At 40.5% G+C, this 24,871-nt stretch overlaps 1 protein-coding gene across 1 annotated transcript in view; it reads right to left on the bottom strand.

The window, feature by feature from the left end:
* The window catches only part of FAM171A1 (family with sequence similarity 171 member A1), an 86,989-nt gene that overhangs the window by 13,176 nt on the left and 48,942 nt on the right, over nucleotides 1-24,871 (bottom strand). Inside the window, exons 2-5 of the mRNA XM_086467074.1 lie at nucleotides 21,276-21,503; nucleotides 15,834-15,926; nucleotides 10,633-10,791; nucleotides 5,951-6,127 (exon numbers count right to left, since the gene is read on the bottom strand). Of these exons, the coding sequence (XP_086323200.1) occupies nucleotides 5,951-6,127; nucleotides 10,633-10,791; nucleotides 15,834-15,926; nucleotides 21,276-21,503 (657 nt within the window). The remainder of the gene's footprint in view (nucleotides 1-5,950; nucleotides 6,128-10,632; nucleotides 10,792-15,833; nucleotides 15,927-21,275; nucleotides 21,504-24,871) is intronic.

Below are 24,871 nucleotides of genomic sequence, written 5' to 3' on the forward strand. Positions count from 1 at the left end.
AGATAAAAAGGAAGTCAAAATCAAATTGTCAAGGAACTTGTAAACTACAGAAATGATGTAACTATGAATTTTGTGGAGGCTTGGTTTTCTCCTTGCAATTTGCAAATAAATCTCCTTATTACCAGGAATCTGATCTAGAACCAAATGTTCTGTATCCAATCACATTAAATTCAAACTTTTGGGGGCAGGGAATGTGTTTTCCTGAACATGTCCATTTCTCACACGCAGAAAACCCAATAAAACCCATGGAGAAGTGCATGAAGTCCCAGGCCACGTGCGCAGCTGCATGTAGTCCAAACACAGGCCGTCTATCCAAGTTCAGAGGCAGGTAGTCATACCCAGTGTCAACCAAGCAACAGACCGCAAAAGTTCTTGTTAAATGATTACTCTCTGTCTGTCATGCGGTGTATGAATGTGGTGGCAACCAGAAGTTAATTGAATTCACAACAAAAAAGAATAAATTTTATTTTTTAACTATGAAAATATGTCAATCTTTTCCTTGGGTAGGTTACAGAAGCTTAAAACAGAGACTTTTACAAATTGTCTTCGTCCTGGTTTCGGCTGGGATAGAGTTAATTTTCTTCCTGGCAGCTGGACAGTGTTGTGTTTTGGATTTAGGATGAGAATAATGTTGATAACACAGGGATGTTTTTGTTGTTGCTGAGCAGAGCTCACACAGAGCCAAGGCCTTTTCTGCTCCTCACCCCACCCCACCAGTGAGGAGGCTGGGGAGGGCACAAGGAGTTGGGAGGGGACACAGCCAGGACAGCTGACCCCGACTGACCAAAGGGACATCCCAGACCATATAATGTCATGCTCAGCATATAGAGCTGGGGGAAGAAGAAGGAAGGGGGGACACTCGGAGTGACAGTGTTTGTCTTTCCAAGTCCTCATTACACATGATGGAGCCCTGCTCTCCTGGAGATGGCTGCACACCAACCTGCAATGGGAACTGGGGAATGAATTCCTTGTTTTGTTTTGCTGGTGTGTGCGGCTTTTGCTTTACCCATTAAACTGTCTTTATCTCAGCCCACGAGTTTTCTCACTTTTACCCTTCTGATTCTCTCCCCCATCCCACCAGGGGTAAATGAGTGAGTGGCTGTGTGGGGCTGAGCTGCCAGCCGGGGTTAAACCATGACAATCTCACTTACAAATAGTGTGCAGTGAACTAGACAGGTAGACGCACACTAACTCACCCACATTCTCTGCCTGACAGTAGCTGTTGCTCTGCCTACAAACACTATTCGCAAAAAACCAAGCATCATTTCACCTCCACGAAATACAGCAAACCCATACTGCAGTCAAGTTTAAGTAGGCATCGACACTGTTTATACGTTAAGTATATCCTCACGACTTCTTTTGAGCACAGAAAACATTATCTTCCTTTTGCTGAGGAAGGAACATCAGGAATTTCTGACTCCACAAAAAACAGTGGAAGTTTTACCACTAAAGGCAGGACATTACCCTGAAAAAGTAAGTTCCAGACTTTTAAATATATTTAGAAATCTATCATGGCTTTAAATGCAGTCTGAAAGCACTGACCAAGCACAGCAGAGTACATAAAGTATTGTGCTTTATAAAGCCATAAAAAGAATTCCCCAAGATATTTTTCTCCATATTCTGCCATCACTTTAATACACGGTTGAGATTTCAGGCACTGGGGAAACATCCTCCTCTACAAAGAAGCTAGCAATTTAAAGACAACAAGGTCATGTCAAAGATGTACACCCAGTGTTTGGAGAGGAGGAACAACAGAGAAACAGTACCCTGAACTTAATTTACACGGAGTGTACAAGAAATAACACATTTTCAGAAGGAGGAGCCAAAGGGGTGGAGGTTTACCCCTTCACTCCAGAGTCCTTTGTCACACAAGGTTGAAAACAGTGTTCTCCCATTATTTGGTGGGATAAATAAACTAGCAGATGCATTGATACTGTCACTGAAGAATAAATCCCATTTCCATATTATGCACTCTGGAATATTTGGCAGTATTTCAAAGCCCTTCATACAGCTCTAGATGTGGATATAGAGGTCTATATCCACATACATAACGCTTCCACATGGGATGAAACTGAGGACCTAAAATGGAGAATGCTGGTCTTACAGTTTGCTCACTGAATCCAATGAAAAACAGACACCTTAACATAAACCATAAACCATTCAAAAGGGGGCTGAGGAGAATACAGCTGAGCAAGTGCTGTGTTATTCAGTCCAGCTGGTGGGAGCTGGAAATGACACAGGAGGTGCAAAGTTTCATTTCTACTGGGATCTGTAGTATTAATTTCTGACTGAAGACGACAAGGCTAGAAAGAAGCCTTGGACAGAAATTTGGTGCCCAAGAATAGACAGATTAATTATATTGCTGAAAATCCTACTGACATCAAGGCAAATACACAGGGAGGAAGTCATGATCCCAACCATCTGTTTACGGATAAAGAAAAAAAAAGTTTTTCAGCCCCTTCAGATTTTGAGAAAAACAAGGCAGCACTTCAGAAAAAAAAGCCAACAACCCAGAGAACCCCACTGAGCAATCCTGATTATAAAAATGAGAATCCCTATCTCTTAATCTTCAAACCTTTAAGTGTGTACTATGAAATAAAACCACTCTCCCACAGCAGTGTGAAACATAAGAGATACAGGTATGCCAACAGCATAGAACAATTAAGTTGCATTTTATTGTATACCTCTCCATAACATCAGTGCATCTGTGCTTATTACTACCAACACTAAGAAATGCTGCAGAGAAAGGTGGTGGAGTGCATCTCCCACACAAGAACAAGGCTGGACATACTCATTTACCCTAAAACCTCTCCAGGGCATAGACAGTTGCTCTTCATTTTATTAATTATTCAAAAAGGTATTACTGCCTTAATTTGCTTGCTCTGCACGCAAGGCAGTAAGTTTGTTTTGTAATGAAAAATCTCATTTGGAACAGTATAAAATAGATGCAGCAGATTGTCTTATTTTGATGTCAGCCTGCTTTTTCTGGCTGTGTGTTTCATCAGTGTCAATGGAGCCACCCTCTGCCTTAAGCAGACCCTGCTGCTTCTCCCCCTTCTCTCCCCAGTTCTCTCTCAAGGACAGAAACTGTGGTCATGAAAATACAGATTGTTTATGGTAAACATCCTAAAAAAAGCCATTAATTATTTTTGGCTGCCGTAATATGCAAATATGCCTAATTTCTGTAGAAACTATGAAAATCTCTGCACTTCCAATCAGATGCCACTGGGTTTATACTAGTACACCATGAGCTCAGCAAAATGTACAAGATTCTAAGAATTAAAAGATATTTGTAGTTTTCCTGTCCCTTTCTCCATTCCCTCCTCTAAAACTGAAAAGTATTTCTGCTTTTTAGAGCAGAAATTATACTTCATGCAGTAATGATGACAACCACATGGATTCTAAACAAAAACAATGGCTTGCACAAACAAGTGCCCACTGTACTGCTAATACGCTAGAGAGAAGCACTGCATTATTGCCTAGTAATAGAGTCATAGTTTTCCATCTCTGGCATTTCCTCAGTTTTCAGACACAAGTGTGAAAATTTAAGCCACTGAAAATCTATTAAGGAGAGACTGCAACATAACTAGCACTGAAAAAAGCAGCTCCTGAAATGAAAGACAAAATCAGAATAATGAGGAGAGAGATCCTATCCTGAAAAGGCACAGCTCTGGCAGTGCAAATGGGTTACAACAACTTATTTGCCAGTTAAGGATTTCTCCATCATGGAGCCGTCCCAGTCATCATCCATTCTCCTCCCTTCACAGTCCAAGCACCACAGGGATGGGGAATGACAGGGTACCACCACGTTCACGCTACATATGGCTAGTTTGACAGCCCTTAGGGTGCTAATGTAGCCCGCACAAGATAGAGTAGTTGCTCCACTTATTAAATTAGGTGACTCTAATTTAAATTTGTTGGGATGTGGCCAAAATTCTGCTAGAATTGGCATGCTGCAGGCAGGGCTTAAATGCATCTTTGTTCAACATCTTTGGTTGCATGGAGAGATGCTTACTTCAGCTGAAGAGTGAGCTGAAGCCTAAGCCTAATGTCTTCAATACCTTCCTCTCCACGAATTTGTGAAGGTAAGTGGCCTGACAAAGACGTGTTTTGTTTAGTGGTCCTCATGCCTTCCCCTCCCAATGACACAAGAGTTCCAGCAGTTTGTCTTGAAGCAAACAAGGTTGGACTTGTCTCAAGATTGGGAGCCTCAAGCCTGAAACACTGATTGACTAACCTGTATTGATCTATACTAATATATATTTCATGCAGTAGGGCAACTAGCTCTTTATATACAGAAGTAAAAACCACATTCCATACTAAGACAGTGCTTCTGTGGCCCCACCGCAGGGGCATGGAAATTTGGCCATAAATGAGAAAGCTCCATAATCAAAATCAGAACCATTTTATTAGCAGTGAGCAACTAGCAATGAGACAGGCTGCAGCTCTAACCGAGCTGACAGCAAGGGTTGGGGATGGACTGGACCACTTCTTGTCGAGAAAGCAAACGCGAGCCGGTCTTCCTCATAATTTTTTAAACACAGGGAAACAAAATCGTTTCTAGAATCACAACTCAAAATCAGTTTCAGGAAGAACGTAGTGAAACTCACTGCCAGGGCATCATAAGAAAAGTGCTGTTTCCACAGTTAAGGAAAACCCCAAATCCATTCAGTGCATTTTCCTACTACTGAATTTTATATCATATTAAAATTTATTCTTAATTAAATCCTACTGCTTTACCATCTAATATAGCTAACTTCTGACAAAAGATTTATAGGTATGCTGTTTGAAAATACATCACCTTTTTCAGCAACAGAGGCAGGAAGGAAACAAAAATATTATTTCCCCCTTCACCTCTCTCTTCCCCCCTCCCCTCCCTTCCTCCAACACGCTGGTTTCGTGCTCATTGCTCTACTTCTGGATGTGATCACAAACTGGCCCCAAACACTTGCCTTGGAGGGACAGAACCCCACTGATTGTCTATACGGATCCACATTTCTGGCGCCTTTTTCTTCCTCTCTTCCTCACAGCATCTACCTTTCTCACCTTCCGCTCCTCTTTTTTCACTTCTTTTTCTTAACAACCAGCTGGTACGTACTTCAGAAGGCACAGAGCAATAACTGAAGGGGAATCACCAGGGCAAGACTTATGCACCCCTTAATCCTTTACATTTTGGAGGTGTAAAGAAGGCCAGCACGGTATACCAGCCAGCGATGAAATGAAAAAACAAAACAAAACAAAAAAACCAACAAAAATAGAGAGCCTAAACCATGTATTTCTGGGAAAATTCAGGTTCACAATGCAAATGTTACCCTCCAATGCAAAAAACTGAGAGCATTTTTACATCTTATACTGAATAGTCATTCTGTCCTTTCAAAATATTTCAGGAATTTTGCTTGCTTCCTTTTTTTTTAAAAAAAAAAAAAAAAAATTTACATGTACTTTCCTTCTTGAAAGTATTAGTCAATCTCAAAGTGATTTACAAAAGAAGTCAGTATTATGTTTCCTATCTGACAGGCAGGAAACTGAGCTAGAGACAAGAGAGGGACCAAAGGTCAGATCACTGGCTGCTGGCAAAGATAAGGATAGTTTCCATTTCTCCAGACTTCCATTTCAATGCCATGGTGAATACGCCTCTTTGCTTCTCAGTCTGTGGGTGATACCAAGTTCTCTCAAGATAGTTTTTACATAAAATATTTAATAATTGCAAAACAGTAGATTTACAAAAAAAATTCTGTCTAGAAGTGGCACACGATGCTACTCAAGTATATTTGCATATACACTATATATTACTTGATTAATAAAACTCAAGTCTTCTCTCCTTTTAGACAGAAAACAGATTTCTGTACCCTCCAGTGAAGACCTTACTACATTAACATAATAAATGCAGCGAGACATTACTTTCAGACAAATGAAGCCATCTAGGGAATCACAAGGAGACGTCACCTACCAAATTTTTGGTCAAACCTCCATGCTGGAACGTGTGCATTGTGCTTCAAGTTGCTGTTTGTTGGCAGAGGCACTGTTACATAGATGGGGCCATTCACGGGGATTGGGGTCCCATCGCTGCTGAGGAGATGAACACTGACTGCGGTGACAGGGGTGAGGTCATACCTAGTGCTGTTTCCTACCAAGAGAATGAATGAACATTGTGACTACAGAACTTCCCAGAATTTAAGACACACCCATGTGGCTCAACACTGCAGTACTGCACCAACATATTTCTCAAGGGATGGTGGTGATCATCCTCCTCGTCTTACAAAATTCACAACAGGAAAGATGTACATGCTTCTGTATTTTTCACTTGATCTTGGAAAATTCTGAAGACGAGAAAACTACAACGGCAAAAATCTCCTGCATATATTTTCTTATCTTATTTCATCTTAAATAAATATGTGCAAGTATCACAAACATAATCATGGAAAAAAATATCTGACAAGCCTTTATTATAGCCTCACATGCCCATGTCATTACTAACAAACACCCAAACATGCAGTGACACTGCAAGGATGAGCAGTCACATGTTGAAGAATGCCAGGATGTATTTTCTTTGGCCTTTCACTGAAATGAACCAAGCTAAATGGATTATTAGAATACACAGTGTTATCTTTTCTGTGTAAGATAATAATTATTCTTTACATATAAACTGCACATCAATGGGCATTACTTCATGACAACACGATTTAAAAAAGTGTTATAACCCTTCAACCACTTCACCAAATGGATTGATGACAGGGAAAAATACCCCGATTGTATTCAGGGAAAAAAAAGCTTGAGGCTTAAACCCAAGGAGATCTGGAGCTCAGAGCAATAGTGGTAGTAGTTTAAATAGGAAGAGCTGGAGCTTCCAGTTTTGCAAGGGGCTGGAGCCACCCGGGTCCACACTCATGCAAAGAACATCTGCTCTGCCGCCTCCTGCACCCTGGCCCCGGGGGCTGAGCAGCCGCCCACCTGGCCATGGGGCTGGCCTGGAAGAAGGAGCAGGGTGCTGCCCCTCCCACAGCCCTGGTGCCTTACGGCAGTGTACCCTGCCTGTGAAAGCACATTAGCACCCATGGGTGGGATGCCACCTGTGATGCAAAGGCACGGCGTGGGGTCCTGGGGAATACGCAGTGTCTTAGCAACAGCGCTCACTAGTGTGAGTGCATCCGAGAGGATGCTGGGAAAGCATTAAGACCTTTATGATTTCTCTTAACACTGAGTAAGTCTCAAGGAACGGCCTTTATTAAATGCAATGTCTCTGAGGGACAGCTCACCGAAGCTAAGACGTCACCAGGAAGGGGGCTGGGGGACAGCAGCAAAGGCAAGGGGAAGAAAAAAAAAAAAAAAAAAAAGACACAAAACTCCTCAGAATTCTAAATTCTTTGGATTTTGCAAGAGATGCCAAACTGAAGACATGGAAAATAACCAGAAGTAACTTTGCCTGTGACTTATTTACTACAGCATCTACTCTGACACACATTTTCCCCAGATTTGAAGGCACGTGTCACTGTCACAGCCATACAGGCTGCTCTGACCTGCTGTGAACGGCGGGGCAGAAGCAGATCTTCCAGAGGGGTTAAAGTGCTGAGAAAACAGGCACTCTGAAGATAGCCATATAAGAAAGTCACAGAGCTAACTGAGAGAAAAAACAGAAAAATAATGTTTGGAAGTCCAGCTAGGGTGTAGGGGAAGGCTGCCAGCCTACCCAAGCATTTGTATATTACAGGCTCCAGTGGTGCATAGTATCATCCCCTTACAGCCTTAGAATATAAAACAGAGAGAGAGAGGGGAATATTCGTGGGGAAAAAGTTGTTCCTTTATTCCTGATCGTTCAATCCACTGCCTCTGCCATGCACCTATAACTTCTGTCAGATTGATGCTTGTCCCCAGGTCACTGGACTTGGGCCGCTAAGTTTCTCAGGCTAGTATCAGAGAAATAAATTCCTACTGCTAAGTATCATAACCTGACCATATTCTGGTATATACAAATTCCTAGTGACAAAAGGTATAACTTCGGATTTTAGAAACATTTAGATTAATATCTAAGATTAAATTATGCTTTATATTTTACTTATTTTTAGATATTGAAAGTTATGAATTTTTCTTTCATTACTGTCTTGATAAAGCACATCTGCCTAACATCTGTAAAAATGAGTTTTCAGTCCCAGAAAAAGCATTCTGATGGTGAAACACTGTTTGCATCTTTTTTTAATTAAGATGCACTGACACTTTGCTCAGTACTAGGCTGAACAAGTTATATTAAAAGATGAAGAAATCTCTGAAATCTACTGACCTTAGGCAAGAAGAAATAATCCTTCAGTTTGCCACCTTGCACAGTATATAAATACTCATTAAAAAGACGAATTTTGCTCTTTTCTGTTGCGAAGGTAAATGAAAATCAATGCTTATGAAACTCCCACATGCTATAAAACCAATAAGCACATGCACAGATTAAATGGGAACGGACCTCAATAAATGTCAGCTTTCATTTATTTCTTGTAATTTTTGACACGTGATGACCTGTAAAGAGCTCTAAAAATAATCAGAGGAAAATCCATTGTGACTTAGACTTGACTCTTTATAAAGAAACAAACTGCCTACACACCCAGCAGCAGTAATGGTTATTAGCCCGCTTGGTCCAATACCGCAGACAATGGAAAGTTTTGTTTAGTTTGGTTAAAAGGACAAGATTTTGTGAAACCATCCTACTGTTCTCCAATTGATGATTAATACAATCAATAAGCTAATACTATACAGGCTTGTCTCTACTTGCAGCTAAATTCTTTGAATTTTTATGTTTGGAACATGCCGATTCATGCAATGAATTTTCACTGCTCCATATTTCTACTTCAACACCCAGTTGGGATTTTGTGAAAACCACTGAACTCCTAGAGAATAGATTTTAGTTAAAACAACTGTAAAGTCACTCTGGATAAATACTAGGCAGAGAACTGAGCTCACTGAAACAAATGGGAGGACCTCTCCAAAACTCTACAGACATGCAAATAAATGGTGAAAGAACAGAGCAGTAATTGGGGGGCAGGAAAGGTGTGAGAGAGGGGAGAAGTAGCAGTAGTCAGGAACAGTCCAAAATTTCCCATGCAAATTAATGCTGAGTTTTCTTAGAATTCTAAAATTTGTACATATTTTATGCCCTGGTTGTGTAGTTCCCATGAGGTGATCATCTGAAATCTCCACAAGACCTGTTTTCACTAAATAAATGCAAGGGTGGGAAGTTGGGTTGCAGAGTACTAAGGAAAGATTTGGGAGAGAGGAATCCCACACACATTGTCAACAGTTTGTTCAGTGGGTTTAGAGATAAAAAGAAAGGAGATGAGGAAGGAGACAGATGAGTGAGATCAAGTGCATTCCTTCGTTCTAAAAAAGATAAAGAGGTATTTGATCATGTCTGAGTATGAAGAGCCAGAGAAAACTGAAGGTGGAAGATGAGAATAAGGAAATGACAGAGACAGAATGAGATAGGATGAGATGTACCTACTGGCGCAGACAGAAGGATTGGACTAAGGTAGCAGACACATTTCTAGTTGTAACAGTAAAGGACATATTCAGATTTGTACAAAGGGAAGGGCAAGTTTATTTTGCCATTTTTCTTTTTTAGGGAAAAGCTAGCGAGCTCAGGAGATAGCGTTAACACACATGACCCCGCATTCAAAGTCACCTAGATCAACACATCACAAGCAAACACATTCTGAGAAACAGCAGGGAGGGACCTCGGGGGGTTATTTCACCTGCTTCAAAGCACGCTCAGCTATGCCTATGCCGTCCTCACAGGTGATTGTCTAACTCTGTCCAACACCCTCAAGCAATTGATTCTACAGCTTAAACTACCCTCACCATAGCAAGATTCTCCTAATCACCAGTCTGAACCTCTTCTGTTGCACTGCAAGGCCACTGCTTGCTTACTAACCCAATACCGACACAGAGAAAACATTCTCCTTTTCATACCAGCATTTTAAGAATTTTAAGACTTCTGTGCCAAATTCTTCCATTTTTCTCTAGCCTCACAATACCAATTATTTCAAGCAAGACTAATGGAGAAATGGAAGAAGAGTAACAGGCAATTGCAGTCATAAAAATGTATTACAGCTTTGAATTTAACAGTAGTCATGTTTCTACTATGAATTTTCATTTCTTTCCCTTTGGTGCTGGATGAATTTGCACATTTTTGGCTGAAGCTAGATCCAAAAGTATTAACAAAGCCATTGAAACAACTCTTAGCTGAAATAACAGTTTTAAATCCTTGATATATAGGCATTTCATGTATTTTTAGAAAAAAACCTGAACAAGAATTCTATGGCATCCTCAAGTTAAATCCTCTTTTGTCCCTTCACATTAATCTCCATTCTTGTATGGGCATGTGCAGCACATCTGGGGACTTAGCTCTAAATTACAAGTGTAACAAAATTTTCTGATCTCCCAAGGCCAAGGAGTCTTCATCTTTGCTATTCAGTCCCATTTAAGGAACAGCAGACCTTGCTTTCTTGCTTATTGGAACAGTGTTTTGGTGGGGCAGTTGAACCTATCACATCACCCAGATTTTAAAGAATATTTGCTGGAATGTGGACTGGAAAAATTTATATGGTTAAAAGTCGATCCCTGGACCAGAGCAAAGCCAAAGTAGGGGGTTACCTGTTCCATTTCCATCTAATCCCTGCAAATAAGGAAAACTGTCCACTTCCCAGGGTGAACTGGCTGCAGTCAGATATGCTGTCAAATCACTGTAGCTAGTGTTCTCTGGTAATTTCACAGATCTTCTCTGAAAGTGAACTTGTGGCTGAGTCCGTGCACCTAAAAAAATTAAAAGTGACTTTATATCCAAGGCGGGCAGAATATTTAGGTATTCATATTTTTGGAAGCACATTTACAGGGTTTTTTTAATTATAAATTGCGATAGCTTGAGAAGGACAGAGACATCAGAAGGCTATTACAAAAGAGGAGGAAAACCAGTATTTTTACATTTATTTTGCAGTTGCCATTATTTTTCCACAAGTATTACAGAGCAAAATTGTGAAGGCACATAATGTCAGAAGCTTTTCCGACTATTTTATTTCCCTGGATCACCTCCAATTTCATTACATGCTTCTTTTAATGAACATAACTGAAACTAAAACTGGGTTCAGAGGTAGGGCATGTGAAAGCTTAGAAAAGCATCCAATTCACCATATTTGTTTAAATTTTGTTTCTCCTTAAATAGCAACATAAATGTAGTTTATACTCTTTAAAGTTGTTTTCCAAGAGACAATTCTACCTGTAGTCCCAATTAACTTGTGTATTTCTGTATTTAATTTTTACAAAGCTTTGGCCATGTTAACTCTCTAGTACTGAAATAATAACCACTTGTCATTTAAATCACTGGATAAAAAGCTTCACTTGACAAAGCTTGGGTGAAAAGAGTTTCCATACTTTCCCATGCAAAGAACACATCTAAACAGAAACAGATTACTTGGCACGTAAGATTTCTCTCTTTTCCTCTGCCTTGTACAGTTTTAGTGGTTTTTTCAAGATCACTAGGTGTTAATTGAAGGATCTTTGCTGCAACATGATTTAAGACTGTTTCATGTACTATGGCATTTCATGTCTCATTTAAATCCCAGTTTAAAAAGTCAATAGTCTTTCTCAATGGATGCTCACCATTAGCACTGTTTAGCAACACACAGCAAGACTCCATCTGCAAGTTTGTGTGTGCAACATGTAAATTAATTTCTAAATCAAAAGCTATTGTATTCTCCAGAGCTCATTTTGAATGCTCACAGAACACTCCCCACACAGCACAAAATCAAGAGACAAGCCGTTTTTTTCCCTAATTCACATTTGACTAGGCGGTTCAAAGATGTCAACTCAAAACAATTTTGCTTCTTTTCCTCTATTAGTCTCTGGCAGCACTTCTAGGTTAGATGTAACTTCACTGCAAGAAAGATGAAAGAGCTTGACTCAACTCCTAAGCTTTATAACTGCCAATGTCATTAAACAGGAGACTGGAATCTTTTCTCGCATTACTTTCTAGCAGGAGCTCTAGCTATGAGAAAACCTAAAATTCCACAGAACAAACTTTGTATTGGCCAACAAAAATTGCTATGTAGGCGGGCAAGTATCTCCAAAGAGCTGATCATTGTTTAGCTGTCATTTCTTTGGCATTTCTGCAAGAAAAAGCTACAAAACCACCTTTCTTTTTTTAATTTCTGAAACATTTAAGTATTTACAGCAGGCTCTCAAGACTGGCAGTATGCTTAAGTGTTTAAGAGATAGCAATTAAACAATGGTTGTGTGAAACGGGAAGAAATCTCCCTTACCCAATTTCTAGGCTTAAATGGAAAACAACATAAAAGACTAAATTGACTGCAATGAACTCAGGGAAGACATCTCTCCCGAGAGCTCTGCAATACCATAGTAGTTTGCTGTACCTCAGGGACAGATCTGCTTAAGCACTCGGGAACCTCTGGCTGCACTGCTGAGCCGGCTCCTCCGGCCCATAGGGAATAAGCATCCACAGTAACAAAACAGAAAAAAAAAAAACACAACAAAGAAACTGGCATTAGGATGATCACTAACAGTTCAATGTTAAACTGTAGGATTTTCTGCTGTCTAAATCTCTGGCTAAGATGAATTATACAAGTTGCCAAGCACCAGTATTATATTTCTGAAGAGGCAAACTAATGAAAAATTAAAAGCCAAGTAACCGTTGTTGAGTCTGTAACACAGTAGTTTAGTGGAGGCTCTGGGGTTTTCTATAAAAGGTTGTTTTGTAGCACTGGGAGAGCTGTGAGCTGCCAAGTCTTAACCAGATAGGGAAGATTCAGAAAGCCAACCTCAGTTTCTTGGATCCAACAGGCAACACAAAGGCTTCCTATGGCCGAGCCCCAAACCTGGCAGAAACCTGCACAGCAATCAACTCAGATGCAAGTTTTAAGGTGGAAGCAACAGCTTCCTCTCTACATAGTGCATATACATACAATAAATTAGTGCAGAATAGTTAATTCATACCCTAGAGTAACCAACTCCTTGATGGTGATATTCACAGGAAACCTGCCACTCACCCTGACTCTCTCCCTGGCTTCTCAGCTGGGTCTCCTCAAACCCAACAAGAGACTTCAAAGGGGCAGAAGACCGGGAGCTACCAGTGAAAGACTTGTGAGGGAAGCAGCTACCAAGGCTTTCGCCTTCTCTCACCACCTCGCTAGAAGATAATCCAATGTACTCCTTTAACAGAGGTCATAGAGGGTTTGGGGGCATATGTTTGGGCATAGATGTATTGAGGGAATTGGAAGTGGTAAAATGGAGAGGAAGACTTGTGCTGACCAGAATCTTAGAGTTTTTTTCAACAAGTCAACACTTATCTCTGGGGGCGGATTATTATTGTTACTTCGATTATTGAAGATAGCCAGTTTTGACTTATAAAACCCAAACAACACCCAGACACATTCAAGTATAAAACTGTCATGCGAGCTGTCTCCACTTGGCGAGTGCCATGAGGTAGACTGCTCAGCACTGATGTTATCTTCTTTAAACATCCTCTTGTCAACATGCTGATTCAAATGCTTTCAGCTCCAGTTTGCCAGCACACACCTGAAGATGTAAACACCTCAAGGAGTCCCTGTAAGGCAACTCTTGTCACACTGGATGTGTGACACGTGGCACCACACCGGCGTTTGAGCTTCAATCTATGTGAAGTAACATCTGAAGTATCATCAGTTCATGCTCTGATTGCTCATATGTCAGAGGCAGACAGAGGGTACCCATACAGCTCCCATTCACTGAACGCTGAAGTTCAGCTCACCTCTGTGCCGGTATTAAATAACTTAAATGACCCTGTGGCTGGCAAGCTCTATCCCTTGCAATTACTGACAGAGCCAGCAGCGGATTGTAATGCCATCATGAAAATGAAGCTGGCTGCATCAACTCAGACAAACTTCTCAATTGCATAATAAGCTGCTTGCTTGATTAATTATTCAAAAGCAACTGGCAACTTACTGTACTAGACAGGCCTTTCTTTCCCTTTGACTGGTGCTTCAAGCACCAGTGTTCCCAGTCTGTTCCTGGTATAATGAGTTCTGTTTTGGTCTTGGTTTTGCACTAAGGTACCTCCTGATCAGCTCTTTTGAAGCAGTGCAAAGTTACTGGGAAACAAATTGGAGAGGTAACAGAGAAAAACTAGGTCACAAGGATTTTGGATGGAGACTAGACTCCATTCAAATGCTGGTACAATGTCTAGGCTGTCTTTCATTTAGGTTTCATCACAAGAGAACTCCCAACAAAAGGAGCATGGGCTGGTCCCACAAAATAGTTTTTTACTGGGCAAGGCTGAGTTCAAATCCCAGCCCTTAGACTACTCTGGGTACCATTTTCTTCCTTTATCCTCTTTCTCTGCTATACCAGCAGAACCAGTTATATTATTCTAATTTAAATATATTTGGAACACCCTGGATCAATTCACTGATGGGGGCAAGATTATGTTGAAAATATTTGTGTCACTCAGCTGTTAAATGTCCCTGTAGCACTTTAACATCCCCCATTTTTTTGAAGAAAGGAAGCTGCAAACATAAACAGAGTGTTCTTTTTAAGTCAATTGTATAATATTAGCACATTTGCATAAGAATAAGAGTATGCTAGTTGAATACTGTTGGTAAACAACATTTCATGTTTTGTCTAATGGAATCCTTTGTGGTTTAACACAGTTCCCTGTCCATCTAATTTACCCCATTAGATAATGTCAGCTCTCAAATCGCAGAATATGCACATGGCAGCTGTGCTGCTCTCCAGCTCCTTCTGAGCGTTCCATCAGCTACCTAATTTGTTTAGTGCTCCAGTCGTATCTAGTGCTACCATTAATGAAAAGCCTATTGTGACTGGATGGTTTCTAACCATAAAAAAAGATGTCAGGAAGGCATAATTGTATTATATTCCCTCAGGTAAAACAAGGTTATCTTGGAATATTATTGAAGGAAGAATGCCCCTGCTTATTAACGATCTGGTAGAGTATAAAATGATGGTTATCATAACATATGTGAATAAGTTTATGCACAATAAGAGCGCTCGCAGGAAGGATGTCCCTGTGTTTTGGCTCATCACGGCATCTTTAAAAACTTTTGTTCTTTTTTTAACACTTACCTCAGCTATTGTATCAATTGGGCTAAGTTAGGTGAGATGAACATTTTATTATGAATCCATTTTATTCTTTATTCTCTGTAATTCAGAAAACACCTTGTTCATCTAACTGATACTACAGTTGCTTTAGCTTGTGTGTTTGGCCTTATGAAAAGGTGACTGGAACTCTGTTCTTCTAATACAGTGGGTTTCATCCTGCGGCATTTGGCTTTGCAGGCAGTCTGTTAAGGGGTCCACAGGAAGTACTTAAGAAAAGCAAGTTTATATAGGGTATATAACAATGCAGGTATGAGATATTTTCAATTTTTCTATGTCCTAAATTTCTAAGGCATTCATTGTAGGAAGCAAGAAACAAAATAAAACCAGAAAATTCTTAGACAATAAGAACATTAGAAAACGTTTACTTCAAGGATGGTTAAATGAGGCTAGATAAAAAAAACATCCAACAGATAGCAAAAGAAATTTAATCTCTAGCTCTCAAATGGTACTCAAGTCCAAACTTGTCCATTACCAAGTAACTCTAATTCCCTAGCCTCAGCAGTTGGTGATGAATTTAGCTATTATTCAGTTTGGTAAAACCATCCCACAGAGGAGCATTCCTCGGGGAACTCAGAACTCCCTGCGATACCAGTCTCACCCACAGCACAGAGTTCAGGCAGTATCGGGCTATCGGGCTTTTTGTTTAGTGTCACTCAAATTTCAATTCCGACTTCCAGAAACCAGCATACCTTGAAATCCTGAGACTATCTGGACTACATCGTCATAGACCATTAGAGTAGCTGAGCGTTCAGGAAGAAGGCCGAGACTCAGTGAAGAGAACACTGTGGGAGAGAAGTGGTTTAAGTGGGATATATTTGAATTCTTATAACCCAGCAACAACAGCACTTACTTTCTTCTACACTTTTCAAAAAGCAGGCCACTCAAACTATTAAAATTATATTGTATATGTGACAGATACCACGTGCATTTTCTAAACCAAACAATTAAATTGCTAGGGTAATTACTATTGAACTAAACAACATGTTCTGTGCTTTGACTCCTGCAAGTCATGCATGGCAGTTTGAAGTACGGAAGAGTGCAGTGTAAAGCAGGGGTTTGGGTCATAACTCCCAGCTCCATAGAAAGACTTGTCATTACATAAAGAGGAGTGAAACACTAACTCAGTCTGACTGAACTATTTTTCTGTGAAACAGGTATACTTCTTGCCTTGGGAAGATTTTAATGAAACTTCACTTTTAAATAGTTTGAGATGCTTACATAAGAAGTCACACAGAAAGGCAAAGTATGATGAATACATCTGAACAATTTGCTTTAAAATACAGCATGTCCTTGCTGAGTCACCACCTACATGACAGAAGCGCTATATATAGCAGAACTACCGTCATTCTACCCGTGGTGCGAAAGGGGACAGATAAATGGTATTTGCTGCAAGAAATCTGCCTGCAAGGACCTCCTTTGCCACTGAGTACTGACATTCCTTACAGGGGGCTGTGTCTGTATGTACATGCCTCTTCGGAGAGCAAAGAACATGATATAATTTCATGGCAAGTTCTTCAGACCCAGAAGACCAGAAACATGTATGGCATTAGCCACCGTGTGCACTGGACTCCCACACCCATGAAAACAGTAAGGAGTAGACCTGCCTGCCATCCCTGCCTGGCTTTTAAAGTCAGAAGGCGGGGAGATTAATGCAGACTAGTCATTTTTTGTTAACAAGGCAGCATCCCACATTTGCGCCTGGAAAGAACTCGTCCCATTCTGAAGTGACCACAAGCTGAGGAAGACATTTCCAGAACTGATTAATAAAAGAACAGCACGAGCTCTTCTGTTTTTCTGGAGCTCCATAAACTTTCCCTAAATTTATTTGTATTACTTAATCCAAGAAAACATATAAATGTTAGCTACAAACAAGGAGACTGTACACTATTTTTGTTTTAAGAAATATATTCTCTTTTTAAAGTTCAGAAATTTTAGTGTTTGGGAGAAAGGAGAAGAAACTAGGAGAAACACACTGATAAGAGCCACCATCTAAAAGATGGTCCTAACAACACATATGAACACAAAAAATAAAATAAAATAAAAAATCATGTTATTGCAAGTACAGCTGAGAATTTTCTTTCAAATGTTCTACATGTGAAACAGATCTAAATGTCAGGCAACATGAGTAAGAAAGGTTAGTGTAAGTAGCACTAAGGCCACACAATTACAAAATGTGTTTGTCTTTACTCCAATAACTTAATTTGTATGAAGAAAGCGAATATAATTTAGACACCCTGGGGAGCTCAATACAATAAACCATGCCAACTTCTTCCATATATGCCAGACTATAATGCATATATAACCTCTAAACTTCCCTTGGGCTTTGCTGCACAATCTTTTCTCAGCATGACAAAGTCATAGTTTTTAAGGCCAGAAGGATGACTGTGATGATTCAGTCTTACTCCTGTACGACTGCAGCCTTCTCTGAATTAATTACTGCTTCAGATCCAATATCTGTGCTTAAAGTAGAAAACATGATGTAGAAAACCTGCCCAAGTTTCTTTTAAAGGTGTCCAGTGGTGAAGAACACACTGCAACATCAATGTTCTAGTAAATAATTATGAGGGCAGTTAAACTGTGTACCTTTTCAAGCATCAAAATTTATTGAGCTTAGACTTCCAGCCATTTGATCTTCTTTTAATATGAGCCCGCTAGACAGAAGACTTCTCTTTTACTCTTTTCCTGTTCTCTATGTAGGTACTGGTGGACTACTATCAAATTACCCCAGGAATTTTCTCTTTGGTAAACAAAATAAATTAAGCACTTCCAAGATTTTCCCTCTGAACTGTATTTTCCAATCTTTTAATCACACCTGATACAACCCTGCAGTTTTAACACGTTTTTCTTGAGGTGTGGATCCAGAACTGGACATACATTTCCCTGAGTGGCCGCATGAAGGACAGGTTCTGAAATACTATACCCTGCCTTCTCAGTCTTTACCCTTTCACATCTTACAGCTAAGGATCAGATTATTCTGCTTTCTTGCAGTGCTGCATTGGGAGTTTATTTTCAGCTATTCATTTACCATGACTCACATGTCTTCTGCAGAGTGACTGCTTTTCAGATGAGCTCTCTTCTCCCAGAAATATCAAGAGCATCCTCTGCTCCTAGAACTACGTTGCACCACAGTGAACATCTTGGTTTGCTTTGACTGACCCTACCAGCTAGTCTGACCTGTGCTGCCTCAGCAACTTCCCTCTCTTCATCACACACACTGCTCCAAAAACGTCCTCTTAAATACAGACCACCAATCACAAATTTTTTTTCTTCCAAATTATTTATAAAGAAAAACCTATGCGTAGCTAAGAGCAGATAGATGAGCGCATCTTCCATCATGAACACTTCAACAACTCAAGTGATGTTAAATTAATGAACTGTTAATAAGTGGAGTCATGGCTCTGCTGATAAATAGTTTAGTGGGAAAAGAGATCTTGATCTTTTCCTCCTACCAGTTATCACTATGTAAATAAATAATCCTGGTGCTTAAGTGGTAAAGAGCTAGTAATTATTTTGGTTAATATAAGAAAAGTTCATTTCTGCCGAATTACGAGAACAGAAAACCCTCAATGCTTGCTCCTTAAAACTATTAAAATAATATCATGCGTTCAGTGGCTGCATGGCTTTTCAGCAGATGATTATAACTAACGTGTATTGACTGTGATGGAAGAATCCTGACCCTTTGGCAAAGTCCTGCTACAGCACTTTAAACATTATCGCCCTGCACCTCTCAAACCTACTCCCTGCTTGTGGTTACCATTTCCACCTTTGCGGTAAACGTGTCCATAGTTCATTTATCACAGCACACAGGACTGCACATCAGCTTAAACCACTGCCGTGGGCAGAACGCTGCTCAGAGCGGTGTACCTGCTCTGCAGGGTGACAACTACTAGTACTGCTCAAAGGCATTTTTGGGAAATGAGGATCCCACTGTACACGTGCGCCCAGACTGCCCACGGCAGAATTAAGCCTTAAATGTGCTGCCTGTTCCCTATCATTCAACCCAGATCAAAAATAACAACAAAACTCCCCTGGTTTTCAAAGCTTCTATGCTGTGCTGGTTAGAAGCATGAGAAGCATTTAAATACAGGGTGTTTAAATACGAACCGCTCTTGGAAAGATTTTAAAGACTATAGGCATCTTACAAAAAATAACAGCCTAAGTATCTTTGGCCTGAACTTTTATGTCATGTCCCTATTAAGGATTAATTCAAAGAACAAGGGGCGTATCAAGCTGTAACTTGTTTCTTTAATCAAAGAAAGGAGTTTACTCCAAATTAAATCAATGGCAAACTATCTACCAGTTTCAGTGGGGGAAGATCAGAGGTGAAAGGAATCTGCTTGCTGAGTTAAGCTCACATTTCAGCCATGGAAAGAAAGATTTTGTGGAAACTGCATACAATTACTGCTCTTTAAACTTCAATGACTTACCAAACTAATAATGCCATGTTTGATTCCCTTCCCTCAAAATCAGTATTTAAGAAATAGTAACAAGCAAAAAAAGCTAACCAAACAAACTCCAGGACATGAAAGAGTAAGTTGTATTCAAAAGATCTAGGGTATGAGTCAGAAAGATACAAGGCACAAGGCAAGAAAAGGTTCAGACAAGAAATGGTTATTGCCTGCTTTAATCATATATGATTGTGTCTTAAGGAAGTGCATGAAGTATGCTGAGGAAGCTGCACTTCATCTTCTTTAAACAGAAAAAGCATCAAGCAAATTTCTAAACAGAGTCACAGAGCAATTGCGGTTGGAAGGGACCTCTGGAGGTACCTGCTTCAACCAAGCTGAGTTTTGAGTATCTTTTAAAGATGGAGATTTCACAGCCTTTCTGAGCAACCTGTTCCAATCTTTGACTACTGCTGCTGTCGAGTATTGTTCCCTTTAATTTATTTGAAACTCTCCTTGCTGCAACTCATTTCAGTTCCTTCTTATTCTTTCACTATGTGCCTAAGAGCCTGGCTTAGTCTTCACCATAGCTCTATTAAGTCACTGGAAAACGTGGCAGAATACAGTAGAGGATATTTGGAAGTCAGTCTATCTTATCAGAAACAAGAGAATGCAGATAAGCAAACAGCACATCGAAATGTCTAAAGCATAATTCTGGATTTGAAGAAATTCAAGTTCCTTTCCCCATCTGAAAATAAATTTGTTGCTTGACCTTGCAGCAAGTCACACAATCCCTTTGGCTATGTTGATATAAATAAATAAAATGGAGCCAAGGTATGGGATTGAACATTGTCCTGTGATCATAATTTAAATATTAGGGCACTTAAAACCTGGCATGGCTTTGGCCTGGGCTAATTATCAAATCTGAACTGATATTTACGTGTGATTTGGGTATAATACAAGCCTGGGACCATTCCCAAACTACTTGGACCTGGATTGTGGTTGGGGATTAGAGGAAAAGTAGATGAAAACTGGGGATGTGGTCTTCATCTAGATGTTACATCTCAAGGTCTGAAAGCCATCCTCAATCTGTTCCGTTTAGCAGTACAGAAATAGTCCTCATGACTCAGTTTCCCCTCCTGTACAACTAATGTAAAGTGTCGTACAACCCATAAAATTTTGAGGCATTCTGATAAAAACTAACATGCAAGTATTATTATTATATTTGTTTGCCTTTAGAAGAAACAAACCATGCTAATTAAGTTAGAAAAAATCCTTACATCTGGATAACATAACTACAGATTAAAACTGCCCTATGGACACGGCCAAGAACTGAAAGGCCAGGCCTTTTTTCGTACACTACAGCCCACAGTGCAACAGTTGTGGCTACACCTTGGGAGAGACACGAACGAGTACATAACAGCTGTTGAAACAAAGCACTTGGAAACAGAGCTCCCACAAAGAAAAAGATCTGGAATAGACTTGTATTTTCTGTGCAGCTGTTAAGAGCACCAATAGTTGTTTGGAAACTTATGTAGCACTGTATCAAGGACAGCCAGGAGGACAGTGAATCTCTGCACAGCCCTGATGTACAGTTTAACTGAGGAAGAAACCTTGATTGTTTTGAAACACACAGATGTTCTTCCTCCCACCCAGGATCGCAAGCATCAAAACACATCATACAAAACTGTGTAACTTCCTTTAGATGCAAAATCTTACCTCAGAACAAAAATAAAGATCTCTTACCAGGCAATCTTACAGGTTTCCATGGTGCAGAATTTGGCACATATGCATGTTTACTAGCAGTCACTATCAGCTGATTGCCCAACTTATACTGAAACTTGAGGAAGGCAGTGCCATCTGCTCCTGAGGTTCCAGATGCAATGGAGATCTGGTTGGTAAAAATCTCAATGAAGGCTTCAGTTACTGGCTGATGTGTGCTGGCATCGCTTACATGGACCTTCAGCGTTACTTCTGTAATGACAAACAACCACAGCAATTATCGTCCGAAAAGCTTCTGCAGGAGGCAGCAGTTAGAACACGCTAGCACGCCAATGACAAAAAAACGTCGGGCTCAGCACTAACCTCTGACACTTTGGTGCCAAGTACGACCTCTTGTCCTGGCCTGCAGTTCTCCATTTTGGGCACTCACTCTTTAGAGATGCTGCAGATTCTGCCACAAGCCAGACCAGGTCCTGAATTACTGCCCTACTGCTAACTCCAGCTGTGGAGGCACCTACATTCCACCTATGATGCACATGCAGCTGGGCAGCACATCACCGGGGGCAGGCAATATTCCCTTTGATGGGCAACACGTCAGTCTCATCGTAGCATCATAATTCTACATGTGCATGCTGGCAAACATCAAGTATTAGTCACAGATACAATGGCATCGTAACTCTCTGTAAGGTCCCTGACTTGCTGTGCCTCTGCTCCAGCTAGCCTTCTCCACCAGCAGTGGGCAGAGGGCAAGGCTGAGATTGGGGTGTGCTTCCTCACTCCTTCCCCAAAACATTATTTCTCTTTTTGTGTAGCAAAGGAACAGAGGAAATCTGATGTGATGGAAGACCAGGAAGACAGTGGGCAATGGAGTGGGCCATGTTACAGTCGGGGATTTTGAACCCCAGTGGGAGAGATTGGCCCAGCTGGCACAGGACCTCCTGGCGATGTCTAACCAAGATGGTGAAATCCCACAGGATCAAGTCCTTGTCCTCAAAGCACAGGACAACCAGGTGGGATGCAGAGTGCTCGCAGTGAGGAAGAGAGGAACACTTCCCCCTGCCTCCCTGTTCACTGGCCCGTCTTCCAAAAGGGCAAAAATGTCACAGCCGCTGGTGACAGCTGCTTGTCAGCCCTGGCACTGCCACACTACCCATCCCCACATGCAAACTGGTGAGCAAGAGAAGGAAAGAAGTGATGGTTGAGGCAATCAGGAGAATCACACATCTTGTAGACATGCAGTCAGAAGCTAACACAATGGACTACATTTTCCTTGAGTAATTTGCTGTTTTTCCAGAAACTAATTACTTGTTTAAATGTTTCCACATGTACAGTATTTGTCCACTCCGGGGCACTCCTATGACTAAACCATGCATTGTGTCACCAGGCTTTGGTTACATAAAGTGGAGTGGCTTGTGCAAGACAGTCCCTCTGGAAGGCATTCCTCTATACCTACGCTTTTCTGCCCCTCCAATAGTTTGTCTGCCTCATGCTCTAAACTAGCAGCTGTTGCCTTTCTTCAGGAACTATGACTTAAATGCAATGCTGTGTTGAAAAGACCCAGTAACGGTCCAATGCCTCCACCAAGCCACTCCTTGGATTTTTTCCGTTTACAGTCACCTTATTCTCCTAAATGAGTATGCCCACCTTTTCTTTTCTCTCCCACTCTCCCCTTTCTCTCATTCTTGGCCTCATCTTCGGAAATTCTGTTGTTCTTGCATGAAGCCCCCTACCCCAGCTTACTCCATTCCCCAAGGAAGTAGACAGTATTTTGCAAACTCCCTTTTTGTGTCAGGGGAATTCAGTCACCTACAAGCTAGGTGCTCACACTCCACATGCAATTCATCTCTTCATCTGCTCCCCAGAAAAGAGAGCATGACCTCCTTTTCATATATATTTAAAAACAATACCTTGATTTCTACAGAACAGTATTGGTGGTACAGTTCTGTTATATTACTACTGTGCATTAGGATTTTGAGAACTTATCTTGGTGAGCCAGCAAGACTTAATACCAAAAACAACAAGGAACTTTACAAAATCTCTGCTGTGAATTTTAACAGTGAAATGACAGAACTGAGTATGCTGAGAAACATACTGTATCAATACACAATTTTAAAAGGATGTCAGGATCTAACACAAAAACATCAGCACCTCTGTCCTAAGGGCATTTCAGCCAGAAAGATATCAGGCCCTATTATAAGCGGAGACCTTCTGTCTGAATCCTACACTACAGAAAATACAAATATCAGGCAGCCCTGAACAAAAACCCCATCAGAGAAATTCATCATCTCGCAGCCCTCACTTTGGAACTTGGCAATGGAGGATGCCAATTTAGAGTGGATCAGCATGAAATATATTCTAGCTATTAAAGGTTCTGGACCTGTTCCCAGTTTTGCATTTAGTAGTCAAACAAAAAAACATATATTGAAAACCAGTGTCCATACACTCTGGTGTGCACATACAGAATGCCTCCTTAGAACCCTCGCCTTGACCACCAAGCAACTTGTGAACTCTTGTGCACGTAAAAAGCAGCCATGTTAATCAAAGGAGGAATCCACATGTATTTATGTATTTACAAACGTGAAGGCAAAAAGCAGTAAGTTCTTATTTTCAAAATATGCAGGAACAACATGCTTAGATCTAAAGCCAGATAGCTCTGCTGTTAATGTTTCCCACTTTGAATTGCCCAGCAAAGAATGCTGAAGAACAGATGCGGTTAAGAATAATGGGTCATACATTAAAGAAAAAGCAAGGAAACAGGACAAGCTGAACATTGTGGTTAGCAATTTCAGTAACATGAAAGTTTAGCCTTTTCTAAAACAACCACATACAAGAAGGAACGAAGGAGCTCTGGAATATTAAATACTAATCAAGCAAGAGGATAAGAAAACAACAGAAGTATCAAATCTATTTAATTCCTTATAGATATCAAAAATTCTAGAATAGAGACTACTGCTAAAATTGATCAAGAGACAAAGACTGATGAAAAAAAAATTTCCTGCATATACAAATCCAGCTCTCTCTTCCCAAACAAGAGAGCTAGCCGTGGGTATCTCCAGTAGGAAATTCCTTTATCCCTCACTCTATAGCTATATAAGGGCTTCTGGCTGCATCCTTCTCTCTTTGTGAAAAGGAAGGAGAAGGGTTTCCAAAATCCCATTTCCAAACGGAAATTACAAAGGCCATCATCCAAGATGGAGGACTGATGTCCTGAAAGGCACAGAGTGGAACTGCTGTTCCAAACCACAGTCCCTAGATCAGACACTGGGCTTTTTTCTCCTCCTTTTTAATATTTAGACTTTTTTTTTTTTTTTTTCCTGGGAAGACAGAGAAAACCCTAGCAGCCTGAACAACCCTAATTCCTTTTCATGTATTATCTTCCCTGAAATACGTGTGAAATGTATACAACTTGCTTAATTCAGGGCTTTCTCCCACGCAACAGCTCCTTTTTCTTCTTATCTACTAGGGCAGTGAAGTCATGAACACTAAACCTGCATTATCACAGTAACTTCCACAGCAACACAATGATTACAAGCTTTAAACTGGAGAGAAATTGTTGAAGCAAACCTCCTCTGAAACAGTAAGAGTGATGAGAACAATCTATAAAGAGAGACTACTATGAA

Source organism: Leptosomus discolor, chromosome 6 (genome assembly GCF_034619465.1).
Source record: "Leptosomus discolor isolate bLepDis1 chromosome 6, bLepDis1.hap2, whole genome shotgun sequence".
NCBI lineage: Eukaryota > Metazoa > Chordata > Aves > Leptosomiformes > Leptosomidae > Leptosomus > Leptosomus discolor.